Source organism: Lytechinus variegatus, chromosome 2, assembly GCF_018143015.1.
Source record: "Lytechinus variegatus isolate NC3 chromosome 2, Lvar_3.0, whole genome shotgun sequence".
In the NCBI taxonomy this organism is placed as follows: Eukaryota; Metazoa; Echinodermata; class Echinoidea; order Temnopleuroida; family Toxopneustidae; genus Lytechinus; species Lytechinus variegatus.
Window position 1 is genome coordinate 52,146,002 of NC_054741.1, and position 19,055 is coordinate 52,165,056.

A 19,055-nucleotide genomic window follows, 5' to 3' on the forward strand; every position below is an offset into this window, starting at 1 on the left:
AATTTCACTTCTTCCTCTATCCACTTTTTTCGAAAACTCCACAATGTACCGTCAACCACATCCGCTGTTGAAATGTAATCGTTTTCTTCTAAATAATGTTACATAATGTACATTATGAACTGCCGTAGTTTGTTAGTTCATGAGTATTTACAAATGAATATTTCCTGGAATTTGATATTCATCATTTCCTAGTTATGGTCACATTTTCCCCAGAAAATATGTAAAGAAAAAAGAAGATTTTGAAGGGGTCATCCAAAAGTGCTTTACCAGCCATACAAAACATGCCAAAGGAAACACATAAATCGCGTAATGTTTTAAATTTTCAGAAAAAGTTTTAAATTGTTAGACAATAATTAAGCAGGTCATATTTCTTTTTCCTCCAGTATCAAAATATGAAATGTTTTGCCTATGCATGGATAATCAGGGACTCTCTCCAATGCTTAGGTCAGAAATGATTTAAATAGAATGGGGATTTAAGCGCTTATCGTCGTCTGCCACGTCAGAACAGTATGACATTTTGAATTTAAAAAGACATTCATTAGAATGTATTTTGTTTCTGTTGTTACGCTTCTTCTGCTTACACTCTTTGAAACTTATGATAATTATGCTCTCTCGCGTCGTCCGTGTATGTAAATGTACATAAATAAATATTTCTGAAAGGATATTGCATGAAAAATGTAATTTCTGGTATTTTGAGTCAATATAAGCGTATTACGTAATTTAATTGATCAGACACGAAAACCACATTCCGAATTAAGCGATCGTTTTGCGCGTAGATTTCATACGTTCTCATAAACTCTGAGTATAGTCTTTCGTAGTGAATTCTATGTTTAATTCTCAAGAAATTTATTTTTGAATTCTCTTAGAAACGTAACTTTTAAACTCCATTTTTACACAAAGTCCTTACCGTGGGGGCACGCCCTCTCCCCCTCGATCGCTTCGGTATCTCACGCTGTCAAAAATATTGTGCCCCCTTCGGGATTTTGCCCCCCAAAAAACTGAAAGTGTTCCCGCGCGCCTGATCACTTGTCAATCAAATTGTTTTAATTCTTAATTGGAAGATTTTTTTTTCAATAAACCTAATTTCATGTAATAAAATACAAAAGAAAAAATGGGGATATGAATATTCATGAAGACACAGTATAACTGTTTCACCGGAAGTATAATGGAAATCTTTAAGATTCAATAGTTCATTAATTGTTTTCCACTTTTGAGCAACTTTTCAATCATTTGGCAAAAATTTAGAAAAGAAATCAAGCAGATACAATTTATCATTTTATCAGATTGAGGTTAAAAATGAAAATCGGTTGATTGTTATCGCATTTGGCTAACTTGTTTGAACAGACAAGACTACTGCTTAATGGCGATTTCAGTTTCCTCGGAACGGACGCAAAATGTAACAAAATTTGCTGGTTTGCCAATATTTTCACAAAAAGTAATTTTTTTTTAGGTCTCGATCTTTTCATAAGTTCACACCACTATACCTTATTTTCTGTATATTCCTTAGTTTATTCATATATTGCATGTCTTTATTTCTCTCTGGATTTTTTTTTATGTTTCGTTTCCATTGGTTTCATGAGAATGTTACTTTTTGTTGGATAAAAATTATAAACTATTTCAGGAATTTGAATTGATATTTTGCTCTTTCTGAGGGTTCACATAATTTTGTGTTATCCGGTTAACGATTTAGGCTACTTTTAACTAGACTTAACTGATTTACTTTCAGAATAATTACTATTAAATAATTCAAGCGAAGTTTTATCAATTTTTAGTACAAAATGTTAGGAAATATTATAGAGAACAAAATAGAAGATGATTACAACTTATTGAATTCACAATTTCAGTGTAATCTAAAGACAAAAAAGAAGGCTTCAAAATATAATGTCCGGACACTCGACCCCCATCCTACTGAACATGCATGAAAATCGCAATTTGATGGTATTATGATTTTTTTTACATATTTACTGCACACATATGGGGGCTGAAGCCCTCCCCCCCCATGCATGCCGAGCTAGACGTATCACATGAATATTCACGATATACGAAACGCGCCGAAATAAACAATGACGTTATCACGAGATGCTGACACGGAAGTAGATGCGGTATTATAGCTTCAGCTGTTTTTGTGCAATGCCAATGAATATTGTAAACAACAGACAGCTAACCGCAGCAGAGTTGTTTCATATAGGAAAATCGGAAAGTCGAGATCATCTCAACAGTAACTTGTTACAAGCAGAACATTTATATGATTTCTCTCATATTATTGTTGGTGAAGCTATAGAACATTTTGTCGGGATTATTTCTGTGTGTGCTACGAGTGCGACAGGACATTTTTTCTGTTGGAAAAAGGAAACCAAGCACAAGACAAGAAGATGAAGTGGGAGTTCAAAGAGGAACATTCGGAAGGTGAATGACTATTTTCAATTCAATTAGATTGAACATGTAAAGGGGAGAGGCTAGAGGAGGCGGGATAGAGCCAGAGGTCAACCAAGAGGATTTTGTGATGATTTTTATAAATGTGATATTGATATTCAATTGACAAAGAGTCCTTACGACCTAGGCTTAGTAACTCTTCTTGGCGAGGTCAGTCAGGGCCGGGCATGGGGCGGGCAATGCCCGGGGGGGGGCCACTTACATTGACGAGTGGATACCATGCGCGACCAAAAAACACGTAAAAAGGATGTCTTTTTACAATAGGGCACGTTACGTACGTAACGTGGTAAGGGTGTCAAAAACACAAAAATAATGAAAAAAGGGTAGCCTATCTATTTTACTAGGAAACTTACGCGTTTAGGGTCGAATTTGAGGGGATGATGAAATAGAATTAAAATTTTTTATAAAGGATGGCCTTTTTGCCCCAACACTTCGTGTTTAGAGTCCGATTTGCGCGAGGTGTAGAAGGTGGGGTCGTACTAAACCAAATAAGGTAAAGCCGACGACCGAATGACCCGTAACAATAAAGCATTCCTGTACTTGTTTAGGGGCTCATTTCAGGGAATATTTGCCAAGAGTATCGTTTTGTTTCCAATACTTGTTAAGGGTTGGGTTTTACACGCCAATACTTGTTAAGGGGTGTATTTTCAGAATATTTAAATTACGTGTTTAGGGTGCTTTTCGAGACCCCATGGTCGCGCATGGTATCCACTCGTGAATGGAAGTGGCCCCCCCGGGGGGCAATGACTATACACTTGCCTTGCAATAATTAATGGAGGGGGCCCGTAGCCAGGCCAGGCGGCTTCTTGAGAGTCAGTAAATGAATTTTACTCTCAAGAATCCGCCTGGCTGGGGACGCCGGGGGAGGAGGAGTGGGAATAAGTCTTGAGGACTCCTACCTCGAGCGAAGTTCGTGCAGGCTCCACTCCACTTCAGTCTTCACTACCGCTACGCTACGCTCCACATTAAATTCTGTAATTAGAATGAATACATGTGTGTGATGCTGATCTTACTACTTCTCTTCCTTCAGTATTTGGAAACGTGTCTCATTCTAACTTGGTTCAGTAGTGGGGTCACAAAATAAAATTGACATATTCCATGTCAGACTAAGAAATGATTTAGGGGTGTTACGATACTGCAACAAATAACAATAAAATAATTTGAAATTTAATTTCCCTTTTTTTTATTACAGGAAATAATTACCCATATACAAACAAATCATAAATGATTACAGGAAATAATTAACCACATACAAACAAATCATAAATGATAATGGTCTTACGTCTAGGCCTTACGTCTCTTGAAATCAGTTCTGGCAATAATTCCAAATGATAGTATCCAAATAAAAGTCCAAGTTGGCTGGCGAAAATTCTTGTAAGTTAAAGTTCACAAGGATGGCGATGATGAAACTGATGTCGAAGCACGATAAATAACAAGAGTCACTGTAACGAGTTGAAATGTCCATGAAGACGATGTTGATGATTAATAGTCAATTTCAGCAATCCATGGGTTGAAGAGTGTTCATTAAACAGGTTGATGATCTCGATGAGAACTGAGAATTCCTCTCTCAAAATAACTTCAAACAGTTCATTGATGGCGGAAATAAAATTTTTTTCAAAAGTTATATATACGACTGGTTGCGCTTTCTTCGGAACGATGCTTATCTACAGTAGTGTGTATCATTGACTACAAGAATTGATCACCGGTCATTCATAAAGGTGGAAATAAAACTCTGCTCTGACGTAAAGTCTGGCGTGAAATTCTTAGCTCTGATCTGATGTGATGATGTCCTTGAAGAAACCGACAGTTATAAATACAAAATTTCAACTATTCTAGAAGCTTCTGGTATTGTCTTTAAAAAGAATGTTCTTCTTTCTGGGGCAATGACCTCAGTGAAATTAACATGTCAATATCATATAATCCTACTGTTCTTTTCACTGCAGGCTGGCTATTGCAGTGTAGGGTGTACATTTTTAAGGCATGCCATTCTGCCCTAGTTTATAAATGCAGCGATTCAGGAATCAACTTAGTTGCTCTTTGAACACCTTAAATTTTCACAGCATTTTCCTTAAGCCTTGGCCACCATACTATGTTCCAATAAAAGCCATAAACAAACTTTGTAAAGTTGGTCATGTGTCCCTGGTGATATCAGTAAGGTTTCTTTTACTTTTTAGGACAATTATAGAACAGAAATATATTTGCTAAAATTTTGCTACTGAAATTTATGATTCTTGAGTTTGCTTTTCTTTTTTTTTGCAATAATTTTGTAAGTGGCTTCATAAGCCACACTATGATAATTGAATTGCTTCAAACTAGGGAGAATATTTGTAATGTAAGATGAATCATTTACTGATTAAACTTAGAAGAGCAAATGCTGAGATGGCTTAACTCATTGCTTCAACTACTCCAAGTAAAATTGTTACATAGACATAAACAAATAAAAGAAAATAATAAGGATTGATATCAGTTACTCCTCTATGCAATGTTTTACAAATAATTTTTTTAGGGTTAGAGATTTTAAGAGTCCTCCAAGATCTGATTCAACTAGTTTGAATGAATTCCTTTTTTTTCCAGAAAGCACCCATGTCCTTGACCTCTGATGTTGCCAGAAGGAAACCTGATTCATTTCAACATTACATTGGTGGCTCAGTGAACTGAATATGATTTTTAATAAATCTTTCTTGCTAACCCAGACCACAGGACATCAGAGTCCTCCAAGATTCCATTTAAGTATCCAGAAAGGATTCCCGTCATCTTCTAGAAAGAGCCAAAGTCCCAGATCCCTGATATTGACAAGAAGACCTTCCTGGGAGGTGTTTCACAAAGATGTTCGTAAGTTACGAAGGATGTTCAAAAGTTATATACGACTGGTTGCACTTTCTTCGGAACGATGCTTATCCACAGTAGTGTGTATCATTGACTACAAGAATTGATCACCAGTCATTCATAAAGTTGCTCATAACTTATGAACACCTCTATGAAATACTTACCTAATGGCTAATCCCTGTCGACGTCGCATTGGCTCAGTTAACTGAATGTGATTTTAACAAATCTTTTTAACCCAGACCACAGGACATCACAGTCCAAGTCTCTTAGTCAACTACTGTGAAAGACTTCATATCTTGTTTAAAAAGCACCAAAGTCCAAAACCTCTGATATTGCGAGAAGTAAACCTCTGATTCGTTTCGACATTACATTGGCTCAGTGAACTGAATATATTTAATTTAATCTTTTGCTTTCTTGCTAACCCAGGCCACAGGACATCCTCCAAGATCATATTCAGGTACCCAAAAAGGATCCCTGTCATCTTCCAGAAAGCAACAACTTCCAGATCTCTGATATTGACAAAAGGAAACCCCAGATTCCTACCGACATCACATTGGCTCAGTATATGATTTTTTATATTTTGTTTTCTTTACCCAGACCACAGGACATCAGAGTCCTCCAAGATCCGATTCAAATATCCAGAAAGGATTCCCGTCATCGTCCAGAAAGCGCCAAAGTCCCAGATCCCTGACATCGACAAAAGGAAATTCCTGATTCCTGCTGACATCACAGTGGCCCAGTTTATGTGGATTATCAGAAAGAGGATACAGCTGCCTGCCGAAAAAGCCATCTTTTTATTTGTTGGCAAAGTACTCCCACAGTCAAGGTAATTTTTTTAACAGTCATGACTAGAAATTAAAATTATAATAATGATGATAATGATATGATTATGATAATGCTGATGATGATAATGATAATACTAATAATGATAATGAATAGTTATAATAATAGTACTGATGACAATACTAGCAATAAAACATTCATGATACTATAATTTATTCTAAGATATCTTTTTTTTACAGAATTGGCAGAATTATTATAACTATTCATTATCATTATTAGTATCGGCTATCTAGAAACTATAGTTTAACAGTTCTTGTAGGTATGGGTCCAGTTTTCATGCCTCCACCGACCATACATGTAGGTAGATACCAGAGGCATTATAGGGATTCCTGATAATTATATTTCCTTTTTTATGTTGTTTCTACAATATTTAGCATGAATTGGCACAAAAGAAAGAAATTCTAGGCAGATGATGTCCGGCAATGGATTCTTTCCTTTCAGATAAAGAATATACATGTAATAAGCAGTTGATCATGAGATCATAAATCTTTCACATGTTCATGAATCGTATCACAATGACTCATAACAATAAGAGAATTACAATCACATGAACGTGTACATTATGAAGTCAGAAAACAAACAGCATGTACATGTCAGGTCACATAGTTCACAGTCAGTATGGGGATTTCCCATTCATGCAGTTTATGCAGTTACACCCTTTGTAACACAGAACTCAAGCATTTTGAGCTCTAAATTTAGGTGGTTACATTTCCTTATTTCCATGTGCATGTACAGTTCATCTGGGCCCTGTTGCAGAAAAGTTACCGTTATGGTAACTTTACCATTCAGTGGTAACCACCATGGTAATGCTGATCAACAGCCAATCAGAATCAAGGATTCCATGCAACTTACCGCTGGATGGCAAAGTTACCATAATGATAACTTTTATACAACGGGGTTTTTTTTTATGAATGGAATTTCAAATTAAAAGAGAAATGCCAGTAGTTTCAGTAAACACTGATTTCATGAGAAAGTCTGTAAAACCAGGCTTAATTGTCAGTATATCATCGAGGATCTAGATCTCGTACAGTTACATAAACTTAACTTTGTGAAATCTTGAAATCTACGCTGAAAAATGTTCACACTGAAGATCACCAACACAGATAAGCGCACGTGGGACAGTGTATTATTATTGCTTTGAATGTCGGCCCAACGCTTGACCCGAATCCTGTGCTTATTTGCTAATTTCTCAGCAATTACACAATTTCTTCCAGAATCCTTTGGCACATATCTTTTGTTTATAATACAAACAGACAATTTGGTGGTCTTTTCATTGGATTCTGTACGAACTCATTTTGATGTCATTACCACAACTGGAAGTTACCTTCAAATGAACAACTAAAATATAGAGGATTGATGCTCGGCAGCAGATATTGGTCACCTTGAATGTCAAGTTGCATACATGTATGATGAAAGATATAAATCAGAATATTACAATTACAGTTGAAGGCTGTACTTGTGATACATGTATATTGTAAATTTGTACCCTGCATTTTTCAAACATTTACCGGTACATGGAATTACACATTTGTGTTGGTAGTGGTATACATGGAGTACAGGGCCTATATTCTATCTGTGGCCTTGCTCTACAAACAATGTTAGTGTGGCTATTTCACAACCATCCAAATGATCCAATGAACATGGTAGTCTAGGTTTTTTGTAAACAGTGGTAAGACAAGTCTAAAAATGTAGATGGGCAGCACATACAGTGCATACGGGGAGGTTTTCTAAATAGTCACGAGCAAATGAAGTGAGCAAGTGACAACTTTGACATTTCCAAAATGAAAACAAAGTTTGTTACAGATTTTAACACAGTATTCAATCTTCATATTTTTCCCTTATTTTCTTCCTTGATCATAGAACTTTTTAAAGAGAAAATGCCCCTCCCTTAATTGTTTGCTAGTCCTTGTAAATAGGAAGGAAAAAATCCAACCATTCTAATTAGAAAGTAAACTATATTTCAGAACGCAAACATGGATTGGTTCTGTTAAATGTCTGGTTTCTGTAGGTGAAAAAATGGTTGTTTAAACGTAGCCCCTACAAGACCTACATGAAGCAACTTTGAGATCAGCCAGGGATTAAATTTTCATTTTGATGTGAGTCAGAAAATAAACTGTAGTCATGACAACATCCAATGTATGTAGATAAAGAGGATGAGAAGGCTCAAATGTCAAAACTACATACAGTACTTGGGTATAAGTTACAATAGTGATATAAAAAAAGTGATGGTAATGTCGAAAGGGGAGAGGGTAAAAACAATCTGAATTCTTTTTAATCATGGACATTTAAAGAAAAAAAATCCTTGTTTAGTTTCTTTCAAGCTTTTCATTTCTCCAAATTTCAATTCTTCTTATCCTTTTTTTTTCATCCTATACTTTTTTTTTGCTTTCTTTCAAATCAGTAAAATCAGTGTGTCTGTCACTGCATTGAGGCCTGATGCATACTCTTGAAGAACATTTTCTGACAATGCCAGTGTGTCATTAACATTGAAATATTTTTGAATGGTCCTCATACTACATGTAGTAACTATAATGACCTAATTTAAATGATACTTTGACAACTTAAAGTAATCTGGTGTCCAGCTGATCATTCCGCTTGAGTTTCAGGTCATGTGATCAAGGCCAAAGAAAGTTCTGAACTTTGGCCATGTTGTGGCATCAGTGTATAAAAAGAATCATTTTGAATGTATTTTGATACTTGATCCTGTTCTTCCTTCCATTGATCATCTTTGAATGATTATCTATTTTGTATAAGTAAATATGAGTGAAAAAGGGATATGACATCAAAAGGTCATGAATTGAATATTAATGATACAAAACTGGAACAGTATAATAATGAGCACTACACTGTTGAAAATGCATGTACAGTTGTACATGTAGTGTTGTTTTTTTTATCAAATTTGAATGAATTTTTAGTACTTTGCTTGCTTAATTCTAACCAATAATTTCAACCTTGGATTTGTGTCCTGAAAGGAAGGTTTCAGGCCTTTATCTCACAAAGTATGTTTTATCTGTCAGTTACCATAGTAACAGTGCTTCTCAGGCAATCATAATCAAGGAAAGTTGTAATACCAGACAACTTGTTGAGCAAAAATGTTGATGAAATGCCCCCCCCCCCCCGACTAGTCCTCTAAAGTTGAACTCAGCCACATTAAAGCTAAATGACAGTAGTTGCAGTAAAACACTGATTTCGTGAGAAAGTCTGTAAAACCAATGTTTAAGTATTACTATATCATCGTCGATCTAGATCTGGTACAGTTACGTAAACTGAACTTTGTGAAATCATAAAATCTAAGCTGAAAAACAATCACACTGAAGTTCGCCAACACAGACAGGCACACGTGGGACAGTGTATATTATATTGCTGGAATAAAGACCCGACGAAAGTGCCCGAATCCGCGCTTATTTTGCTTATTTCTCCGCAATTACACAATTTCTTCCAAAATCCTTCGGCACATTTTTTTTTATTCATATAAACAGACACTGGGGTGGTCATTATATTGGATTCTGTAAAAAGTCATTTTGAGATCGTAACCAGGTCTCCGTAACACAAAGATTACCGATCAATTGCTAAACGAAATGACCAATCAATATGAATGTTACGCACGCATTTGGTTTAAAATACCGACCAGGGACCAATCAGTGCCGTTATTGCTTTTTTGCAATTCATCGCAAACCTTTGTGTTACGGAGCCCAGAACTGGAATTTATCTTTAAAATCCCATACTAGGCAAGACCAAAACTTGGAGTTTGTTTTTGGCATCATATCACATGTACATGTATGTTACATGAATGGATGGAATGATAGACACTACAGGAGTTCATTATTTTTGCTGGTTGGTGATATTAGAGTGAAAGGAAATGACAGTTTATTGCAGTGGACCAATTTGTCATTTGATATGACATTGATAACTTGATTACTCTGCCAATGACTCTATTGCAGAACAGATTAAGGCTTTCCTTATTTCCTGGCTTTTCACATTCTGCAAATGGGTAGACGTTGAGTTGGGATTCTAAATTTGTCAAATGGTTGGTTATTGCGTATGCAGCCTTGGGTGGTGTCAGGGTATTTGGATACATTTGGATACACACATTGATGTGTGCCAGTGCGGGACACTTTATGGCACGACTTGGCTATATCAGATCATGAAATGTCCTGACACTTTCACGACGTGTTTGCACATAGTTCACACAGTGTTCACGCACTGTCCCGACGTGCTTTCAGCAAATATTCACGACACCCTATTTTTTTACGTATCTAGCGCAAATTTAAATATTCAACGTTCTGGTGTTGACAGCTTGACACCCTGTATGTTCGTTGATCAGGACGACTCACACTGATCACGTGGTCTGCACTCACAATTTTGCACATATCATTCGCAAACTATGCGTGAAGTATGCGCGACCCTGTCTTGAACTGCGTGCCACTACCCTGGGGGTGTGCCTACTATTTTTTGAGCCATGAAATTTCTATTTCAATGCCACGCAGTGGCACAACTAGGTTGCGCATAGTTCACGAACAGTTCGTGAATTTGTGATGTGTGCCAAAATTTTCAACATGTTGAAAATTTTGATTTCACACACTGGCACGCACTGTCACGCACCTATCGTCAAGCTGGCGCGCATAGTTTACGCACATGAGTGCGTGCCCATGCGCAAAATATGTGGTAACCACAATGCGTGCAAGTGTCAACCAGGGTTGGTGATTTTTTTGATTTTTTTAAAAAAATCAAAAAAATCGATTTATTTGATTTAAATCAGATTTTTTTTATTTAAATCAGATTTTTTTTATTTTTTTTATTTTTTTAAAAGTTCCTTTGAAAAAAAGGGTAATTATCCCCCCCCCCCTTACTCTTACAATGACATCAATATTGATGTTATACATTTCACCCCTAATATTGTTCTTAACCACATATTTTGTAATTAAAATCCAGTAAAAATGGACAATTCAAAATAAATTTGAGGAATCATGTATCTGAACTTAATTCTATCATACATAGGCCTATGAAGGAATATTCCATAGGGAATTCCCAGTGAGTAGAGAAAATTCCCCTCTGGGATTTTTCATTCAAATATTTAAAAAATCCAAGAGAAAAAAAATCCCTTATCAAAACTGCCAACAAACCCTTTGCCAATTACTAATAATTCAAATCAATGATTTTTTTCAATTAGTCACAGCTTTACAATAGTCGAAGAGAGACTACAACTGTACATGTTTAGGATCTTTTTAGTTTGATAAAAAGCTCTTCTCTTGCTACAGATATAGATGCAAAACTCTCAGTTTTGGAGAACAATATAAGAGATAGCTTTAATAGTCAAAGGGTGACTTTACTTAACTATGTCACTGTGATTTTTTTTACATTAATCTACAATTTTTATTCCCATATTCTCTACAAAAAAATCTGTTTGATCCATGAAGTATGAAAAAGAATCTACTTACTTTTAACTTAAAGGATAAAAACTGCAAAACTGCTTAAATTACAACATATGTATTACAAAAAGAAGTATTTTATTTTAAATGAGACACAGCTTACAACTGCCAATGATTGTAACTGAAGTACCTGCATCTTAACATTTAAATGCAGTGTTAAATGTTTATTCTGAGTTTAGCAAATTGTTGTTATGGAGCTCTTTCCATTATTACATGCAGATACAAAACTTCCATTATTTGTGGCACTGAACATAAAATGGGCTGCAGTGACTTAAAAGGTTTATAAGAGAAAGCTTTTCTCAACAGTCAAATTATGACTGTACTACAATATGTTAATGCGATTTTTATAATTATGTTATTTAAAACATCAAATGTATGATAAATGTAACAATACGAAATAAGAGGCATGTTAAATATGTTGATTACATACAGGTATCATTTTTTATTTTACATGACAGAAGTAGTTACCGTATGTGTAGGCGAAGGATCAAAACTGGAAAACTGCCAACAAACCTTTTCTCATTGACTTTTATATATTATATATCTTTTTTTTACAAATTGCTCTCTGAAAAGTCTTTGGATTATGTGAAAACTTTATGTTAAAGAAATTGACTAATAATTGAAAAAGAATCTAAAATTTCAGAAGAAAAACTCGACATAATTTACAAAAAATGAGTACCTATTGACAACATACATCTGTATTTTTTTAAGGAATTACCTGATTTTATTAATTTGATTTTAATTTGTTTTAAGTAGATATGAATACTCTGTTGATCTTTTGTTGATATAAAGTTAATTCAAAGTTTTTCAGCTGACTTGAAGAATTAAAACTGCATTGAACAAATACTTTGTCCATGATTTGTACATTTTTCAATGGAAGTGATTTAAATCAATGATTTTTTAAAAAAAAAATCATGGTGATTTAAATCGCGATTTAAATCACGATTTAAATCGAAGTGATTTAAATCCGCCAACCCTGCGTGCAAGTGTCAACCGAGCTTTACACTATAATAACAACCTCTCTTTTTTCTACCTCTCTCCCATGCTCAGTGCCACTATGGGCCAGATCTACCAGGAGCACCGGGATTCGGATGGATTCCTCTACGTTGCCTACAGTGGGGAGAACACCTTTGGAGCTCCCTCACTATGAGGAGCCAGGATGGATCCCTCTCTTGCCATGTCCAGGGGACCCCTTCTCCTTGCATGGAGAACCACAGTGACTGAAACTGGAGATTGAGAACTTCTTGTTAGACTTTGGAAGAAAGAGCAAGCTGTGGCAGCAAAAGCCGTGGAAATCGATACCCATGCGGGGTCATTACCAGACCCAATCATTCTAAGTGCGGAGAACAGTACCATGAAGAAATTTTACAACGATATGATTTCCTTGATGATTTTACTTCACACTCATATGGGAAATGCTTCCTCTTTTTTCTTTTTATTTTCTGAGCAAAATAATTGGGTTTTTTTACTATTTGAAAGGAGTTTAATGCAGCTCTGAATTACCACTTGTAAGTAGTGTGTTGCTTCATACCTTTTGGAGTTTGGTATGTTGTGAGGATAAGTATATTTAAGGCTAAGTTCTATGATGATGATCATGATGAACTCTGGTAATCCTACATGTCTCTATGTACACCAGAAAAATATACAATGTGTGTAAATTGATCTCACCATTTGAGAGATTTCTTCAAGTGTTATTTTCCTCCAAACTCCAAATTGATAGTTTAGAAAAAAACAATTAAATAATTACAATTTTTCTTGAGTTATGGTGTCGTAACTTCACTGTATTTTTTATGCTTTATTGCATTTTGAATTGTATAGTACTGTACAAGTAAACACAAACGTATTGACCTGGAAGTAGTGTTGAACACATCATCTGAAACCATGTCGTTCACATCGAATCTGATTCCATCTGAGGCATTGTTTTGCAGGTCATCCATCCGTCCTTCCCTCCATGCGTCTGTCCATCCTTCTCGTTTTCATTCTCCTGATAACTAAAGAACTGCTTGAGGGTTAAACTTCATTGTTGGTTCATTTAGGTGTACAGAATGGATAATGATCTGTTAAAATTTTGAGGTCAGAGATCATTCTATACATTTTATCTGAAAATATCTTGATCTTGTAACAACTTGGAGAACCGGTTATGGGTTAAAATTTAAACTTTGCTCATGTAGTTTTTGTATGCGAGTGGGGATGATTTGATTAGATTTTGAGGTCAAAGTTCGCAGAGGTCATTATTCAAAATGTGAGGTGATAGGTGTGTGATATATACTTGATCTGCGAATGACTGAGGCATAAATTTTGAATGCCTGCGGATGAAACTCCATCTAGTTTTCACTTCAATTAATGCATTGAATACACCAAAATATCATCCTATAATCAAAGCACTCATACGTGTAGGCTAGTATGTCATAGGGGGCTAATTTATGGTTACTCTGTATATTTGACCAGCCACCCCAAAACCAACAAAATGTTACCAAAATTAATTTTGAGATTTTCATTAAGCCTTGAAAAAGTTCAAAATTGATAACCATCACAAAAATATGAAGACAAGGTTTGAAATTTGGGGTTCATTACAAGCAGTCGGCAAAGAAAATAGTGCCAAAGAAACTCCTGTATAATTTTTACATTTTGAAGACCAAATCACCATTTTGGCTATTTACCAAGAACCTGCACTGGGGACTTATCATTAGTTTTGGGGGTGGCTGGTCATATACTCTATGTGTTGATTCCACTGTTCGTAGTTTCTAAAAGCAAAAAAAATTATTAACATCTTTTGTTAATTCGGTGGCAGACTCCCCCCCCCCCCCTTTGAAAGTCACATCAAATATTTGTAATGGGAATATGAATACTGTGTATATCGTTCATACACAAATGAGGACCTTTTTTGCTTGTAAATTTTTTTAAAGGAAATCCTGGTTCTGCCCCATGCATTAACACTAGAGTAATAAGCATGAATTTAGTGCAGTGTGACCAAAGTATATAGCCATTAGTGAAGCCTTTCTCTATATATGGACTTGATTATTTTTTTTTTATTAATGCATGAACTCTGGTTTCAGACCAATGATTTAAACCCGTATTTGCATCTCAACTATTATGTAGTGTACATTTACCCAACTAATACTGTGTGTAGTGCAATACATGATGTATGTCATTTATGAAACTTAGAGGCCAACAGAATCAATTTACTAACAGATAATCTGTTTTTTTTTTACTTAGAAATAGAATATTGAGCCAAAAACTGATTCGTATGTTATTAATTTAAACAGAAAAACAGGCATTTTTCATTAATTTGTATCCAGGCAAAAAAAATCAAGCATTGGAATTTCCAGTTCATCATTGTCTAAAAATTGATTTTTTGTATTTTTTTCTGTGTAAGGAAATCCAACAGCCTTTTTTTTAAAACTTTTTTGTTTGTTTTGTATTAAAATTTAATCATGTGCCATGCCAATTTCATATTTTCTGACAATCCAGTACAACTTGTCAAGCTAAAATTGTTAAAAATGTTGCCAAACTGTATAAGTTATTAAATCCAAGTTATAGAATTTAGTATATATGTAGGTGGTGACTTGTAGACTTCCATATCAGACCACTGCTGACGTTTTGCGTAACAGCATCGGACTCTTATAAAGGCAAAGACAAAAACTGCATGCAGCCTCCGCTTTTATCATGGGCAGTCAAAACAATGCTACAATCATATCTGGTTTAAAGAGGCCACCTGCGTTGAAGTATCATTTGTCTGCTTATATGTAAGTTTGGTTTAGTATTCTCCATTGAAATAAGTATTTACACTACAGGAACTTGTCTGTATGACCAGCTGCTCATATAATCAATCGTTTTCTTTTCTCGGTCGATAAAAAGAAGCAAGTAACTAAACCAAACTAATACCTCGGTCACATTTGCTCTATGGGGGCCGTACGGCGAGTCGAAAACAGCCATTTTATTCATTTTTATTCAAACCACCTTATGGAGCTGTTACCACAAAAAAGGTACCGTAAAGCAAATGTGACCGAGGTACATGTATTACATCCCAACCATTCCATTTTCGGAACACATCCAGAGGTGGACTCGGTCCGAGCTGGCCTCAGTCCTGCTTTTAAAACTGGTGGTATTGCACGTGTCGAGCCGCCCCCAGGGCCGTATGTGTAACATCACCCTTACATGTAGATGTTTTAGATGCAGAAATTTTGGTAATTCCCTCTCATGTACTAACATGTAACCGGGGTCCCGTAACACAAAGGTTAGCGATTAATCGTACGCTTGATTTTCATGATCGACTGTACGTTGTAGTCAATGCAATCAATCATAAAAAGGTGCTATGATGATTGCTGAGTTTTGTGATATGAACCCCCAGATATTTTTTCGTTATGAGACAGCTGGTCACAAATATGTTCAGCTTAACAGTGCCTTTTTTTATTGATTGCAGATATTTGTAGCTTTTTTTATGGTTCATTTTCACATTTCACTTTTTTTTGTGTGCATTTTACATTTAGGCAAGTGTATCACTCACATGAAACTATTGCTTTCTTTGTAATATAATTTTTGAAAATGAATAGAATGTGTTGCCATTGCAGAATAATGATATTCATATTTACAGTCAGTTGCTATATAATGTTGCTTTTTAAATATTGCCTAATTTCATTCATGGTGCGCATTTATAATGTATATCAGAAAGTTTTTTTTTACAAATAACCATTTGGTGCTCCCCTCTTGTCCCCATGTTGACCCTCTTTCTCCTGTCTCTCTCTCTCTCTCTCTCGCTCTACTCTGTCTTCTCACCCCCCCCCATCTTTATGTACTCAGTTTAATGATACATGCACAGAAGGGTACATTTAGGTACATGTATTATAGAAAATATATTTTTCATGTTGTGATTGCCAATTTGACATGATAATGCCAACATTCCAAGCCAGGTTCAGTGCAGAGCTCATCTCATACAATAAACTTTGTGTAATAAAGCGAGGGTACCGACAATCAGGGTTTGGTAACTGACAACGTGCATATATGTACAAGAGAATCCAACAGCAGGGACCTGTTAAACAAAGGTTATCAATTAATCGCTAAGTGGAATGGCCTATCAAGACCAACGTTGCATTCGCATTTTGCTTAGTTGCCTGACTAGGTAGGAACCAATCAGTATTGTTCCTTGAAAATTAGTGATTAATCGCTAATCTCTGTGGTACGGGGCCATAATCAAGTCATGGAAATAAAGGATTTGGTATTATTAAAATTTAAGCTGCATGATGATAAATAACTGATTATTTTTTAAAGATTTTTTTTTTTTACAATCTCATCTAATTGGTGTTGTCTCAAAGCATAAATGGCAGGGGGGCACCCCATGATTTTTCAAGTTTGGTAGAAAAAAGAGAACGGGAGGGGGATGTCACCTTTGGTTTGTCTCCCCCCCCATCAATTTACCATGGCCCCATCACTTTCTACCGGTAATTTACAGGAATATTCATGTGATTGATTTGTAAAATAGATGACACTGTCAGGCTAAAGATGATGTTACAAGAAATATAATGGTATTTATTTGTAATTGATTGAAAATTTCTTTTGTAAATTCGAAACTGCAGAACCAAAAGCTTCTTTGTTTTCAAATCTACCCCAAAAATTATGAAATACACAAAATAGAACTTTGATTACATTTTCAGTGCTAAGCTTGTTTGATTTTTTTTTCAATTCAAGTCAACCCCTTGCTGGGCATGCAGGGCTTGACCTCTATTCATACCTGCAGGCCCCAATTTGAATTTGCATTTTGAAGATGAAATAATATAGATTAATGAAAATTTATGGTTTTTGAAATATTTTACTTGATCAGGCTCTCATTAAATTACCAAATCTCTGATATTAAGGAAAAATTCCCATATGTGTGTAATGTGCATACATTTATCATGTACATATGTAATGAATACATCAAAATTATGAAGAAGATATTTATGTACTAAAAGTTTAAAAGACTCTAGTTTATATATCATACAAGTGCAGTTTTTATGACAATAATATATGGTGTTTTTGTTATTGTACCATATTTGATCTTATCATTCCATTTTTCCTCAGAAATAATCTCATATTTTATCCGATTGTGATTGAATTGAAAAAAAATGAATTGATTATAGTGTGTAAATAGACTAATAGATAATTGAATTGCATACTTTATTGGATGTGTGAATGAAATGAAGGTTATAAATAAATAATGGTTAAAAAAGGAACAGAGGCATTCTATCTTGGTTTATTGGTTGTTAGAAGACGAAAGAGACTGTCCCGTTACCTTGCCCCACCACACAAAATTTGATATGTCAAATATATTATCGTGATTGGGATGTACGTCAACATAAAAGTATTCAGACGTGATGAACTGTGTGTATAAGACTCGTGTGAAAGGGGAGATCAAGGAGTACATAACAGCTGTGACAGAGATCACTCATGATGTAAACTGCACATATACAATGGCCCAGTAACACATGACTTAGCAATTGATTGTACTGTTGATTTTTATGATCAACTTCGCACAATGATCACTGCAGTAAAATGGAAACGACACTACAATCAACTGATAAGCTTTTTATAACAGGAATTAGAATTGAACATCTTTGCTGAGCAAACCCTTCACTTGAGTCAAGGGTCTGAATGTGAAGCCTATAATGCCTGGTGTACTGTGAAGGCCCTGCAAGTTCTATATGTGCTAGTCTTTGCATGGAGACCCACTTGTTGATCAAAGTTTCAATCAGACTATGAAAATACTTCCATGTTCCCTCCTCCCTCACTGCAGTAAGTAAACTATTTCTTTTTACTAGAAAATGGGAAATAGGAAAGAGAAAGAGAGTGGCCTCAAATATACTAAAAAAAGAACTATGGGCGCATGTAGGCTAATTACTATAATACTAATTACTAATACTTTGAAGACGGGTAATGGTGTTGATTTTTACCTGATTGCTAGGAAAGCACGAATGCTTGTAAGCAAGCAACTAGAGGACCGATGGGTTAAGGTCCTCTCTGAGGGACCTAGTAATGAGGGTAAATGCCTTACCAAAGGGCACTAGCGCACCAAGTGGGATTCGAACCCGGGTCACCGGAATCCAAACCCCCTGCTCTACCAACCGAGCTATTGCGCCTCCTCTACACACTAAAATATAATCCCAAATACACTAAAACTAATCCCAAATTTAGTGAACAAGTTTGTCATATAATTCCTGAGGATTTATTGATTTTGCAATTGATTCAGTCGGTTTGTAAGATTGCTTGTTGAAATGTTTTTTGCCTCTGGCCTTTCATCATTGAAATCAATAAAATATCAATAGACAAAAAATAAGACCATATGGTCTGCAGCCTCTTCTGTATTCAAGCATGCATTATAAGGAGCCTATACACAAAATTTCAAGATCCATGTCGATAAAGTGCATTGACCTGTGGCATGTAAGCAGTACTGGTGTAACGTTACACTGGATCAAGAGCTAGCTGTAATTTTTGCTTGAAAACTTATTATTTTTATCATGGACCTACAAAAAGTGATTTTATCAACAGACC

At 35.5% G+C, this 19,055-nt stretch overlaps 1 protein-coding gene across 1 annotated transcript; it reads left to right on the plus strand.

Moving 5' to 3' along the window:
- The first annotated feature begins 2,135 nt into the window (after window positions 1-2,135).
- On the plus strand, window positions 2,136-17,729 carry LOC121408331 (gamma-aminobutyric acid receptor-associated protein-like 2). Its single transcript, XM_041599758.1, has 3 exons — window positions 2,136-2,406; window positions 5,857-6,085; window positions 12,582-17,729. The coding sequence occupies exons 1-3, from the start codon at window positions 2,373-2,375 to the stop codon at window positions 12,679-12,681; spliced, it is 363 nt and encodes a 120-aa protein (XP_041455692.1). The 5' UTR covers window positions 2,136-2,372; the 3' UTR covers window positions 12,682-17,729.
- The last annotated feature ends 1,326 nt before the right edge of the window (window positions 17,730-19,055 follow it).

Excerpts from the sequence above, each read along its gene's own strand:
- LOC121408331 (XM_041599758.1), top strand. The coding sequence starts at position 2,373 with ATGAAGTGGGAGTTCAAAGAGGAACATTCGGAAG. Across the intron at positions 2,407-5,856 it reads CAAAGAGGAACATTCGGAAG|ACCACAGGACATCAGAGTCC; the intron begins GTGAATGACTAT and ends TTCTTTACCCAG. Across the intron at positions 6,086-12,581 it reads AAAGTACTCCCACAGTCAAG|TGCCACTATGGGCCAGATCT; the intron begins GTAATTTTTTTA and ends TCCCATGCTCAG.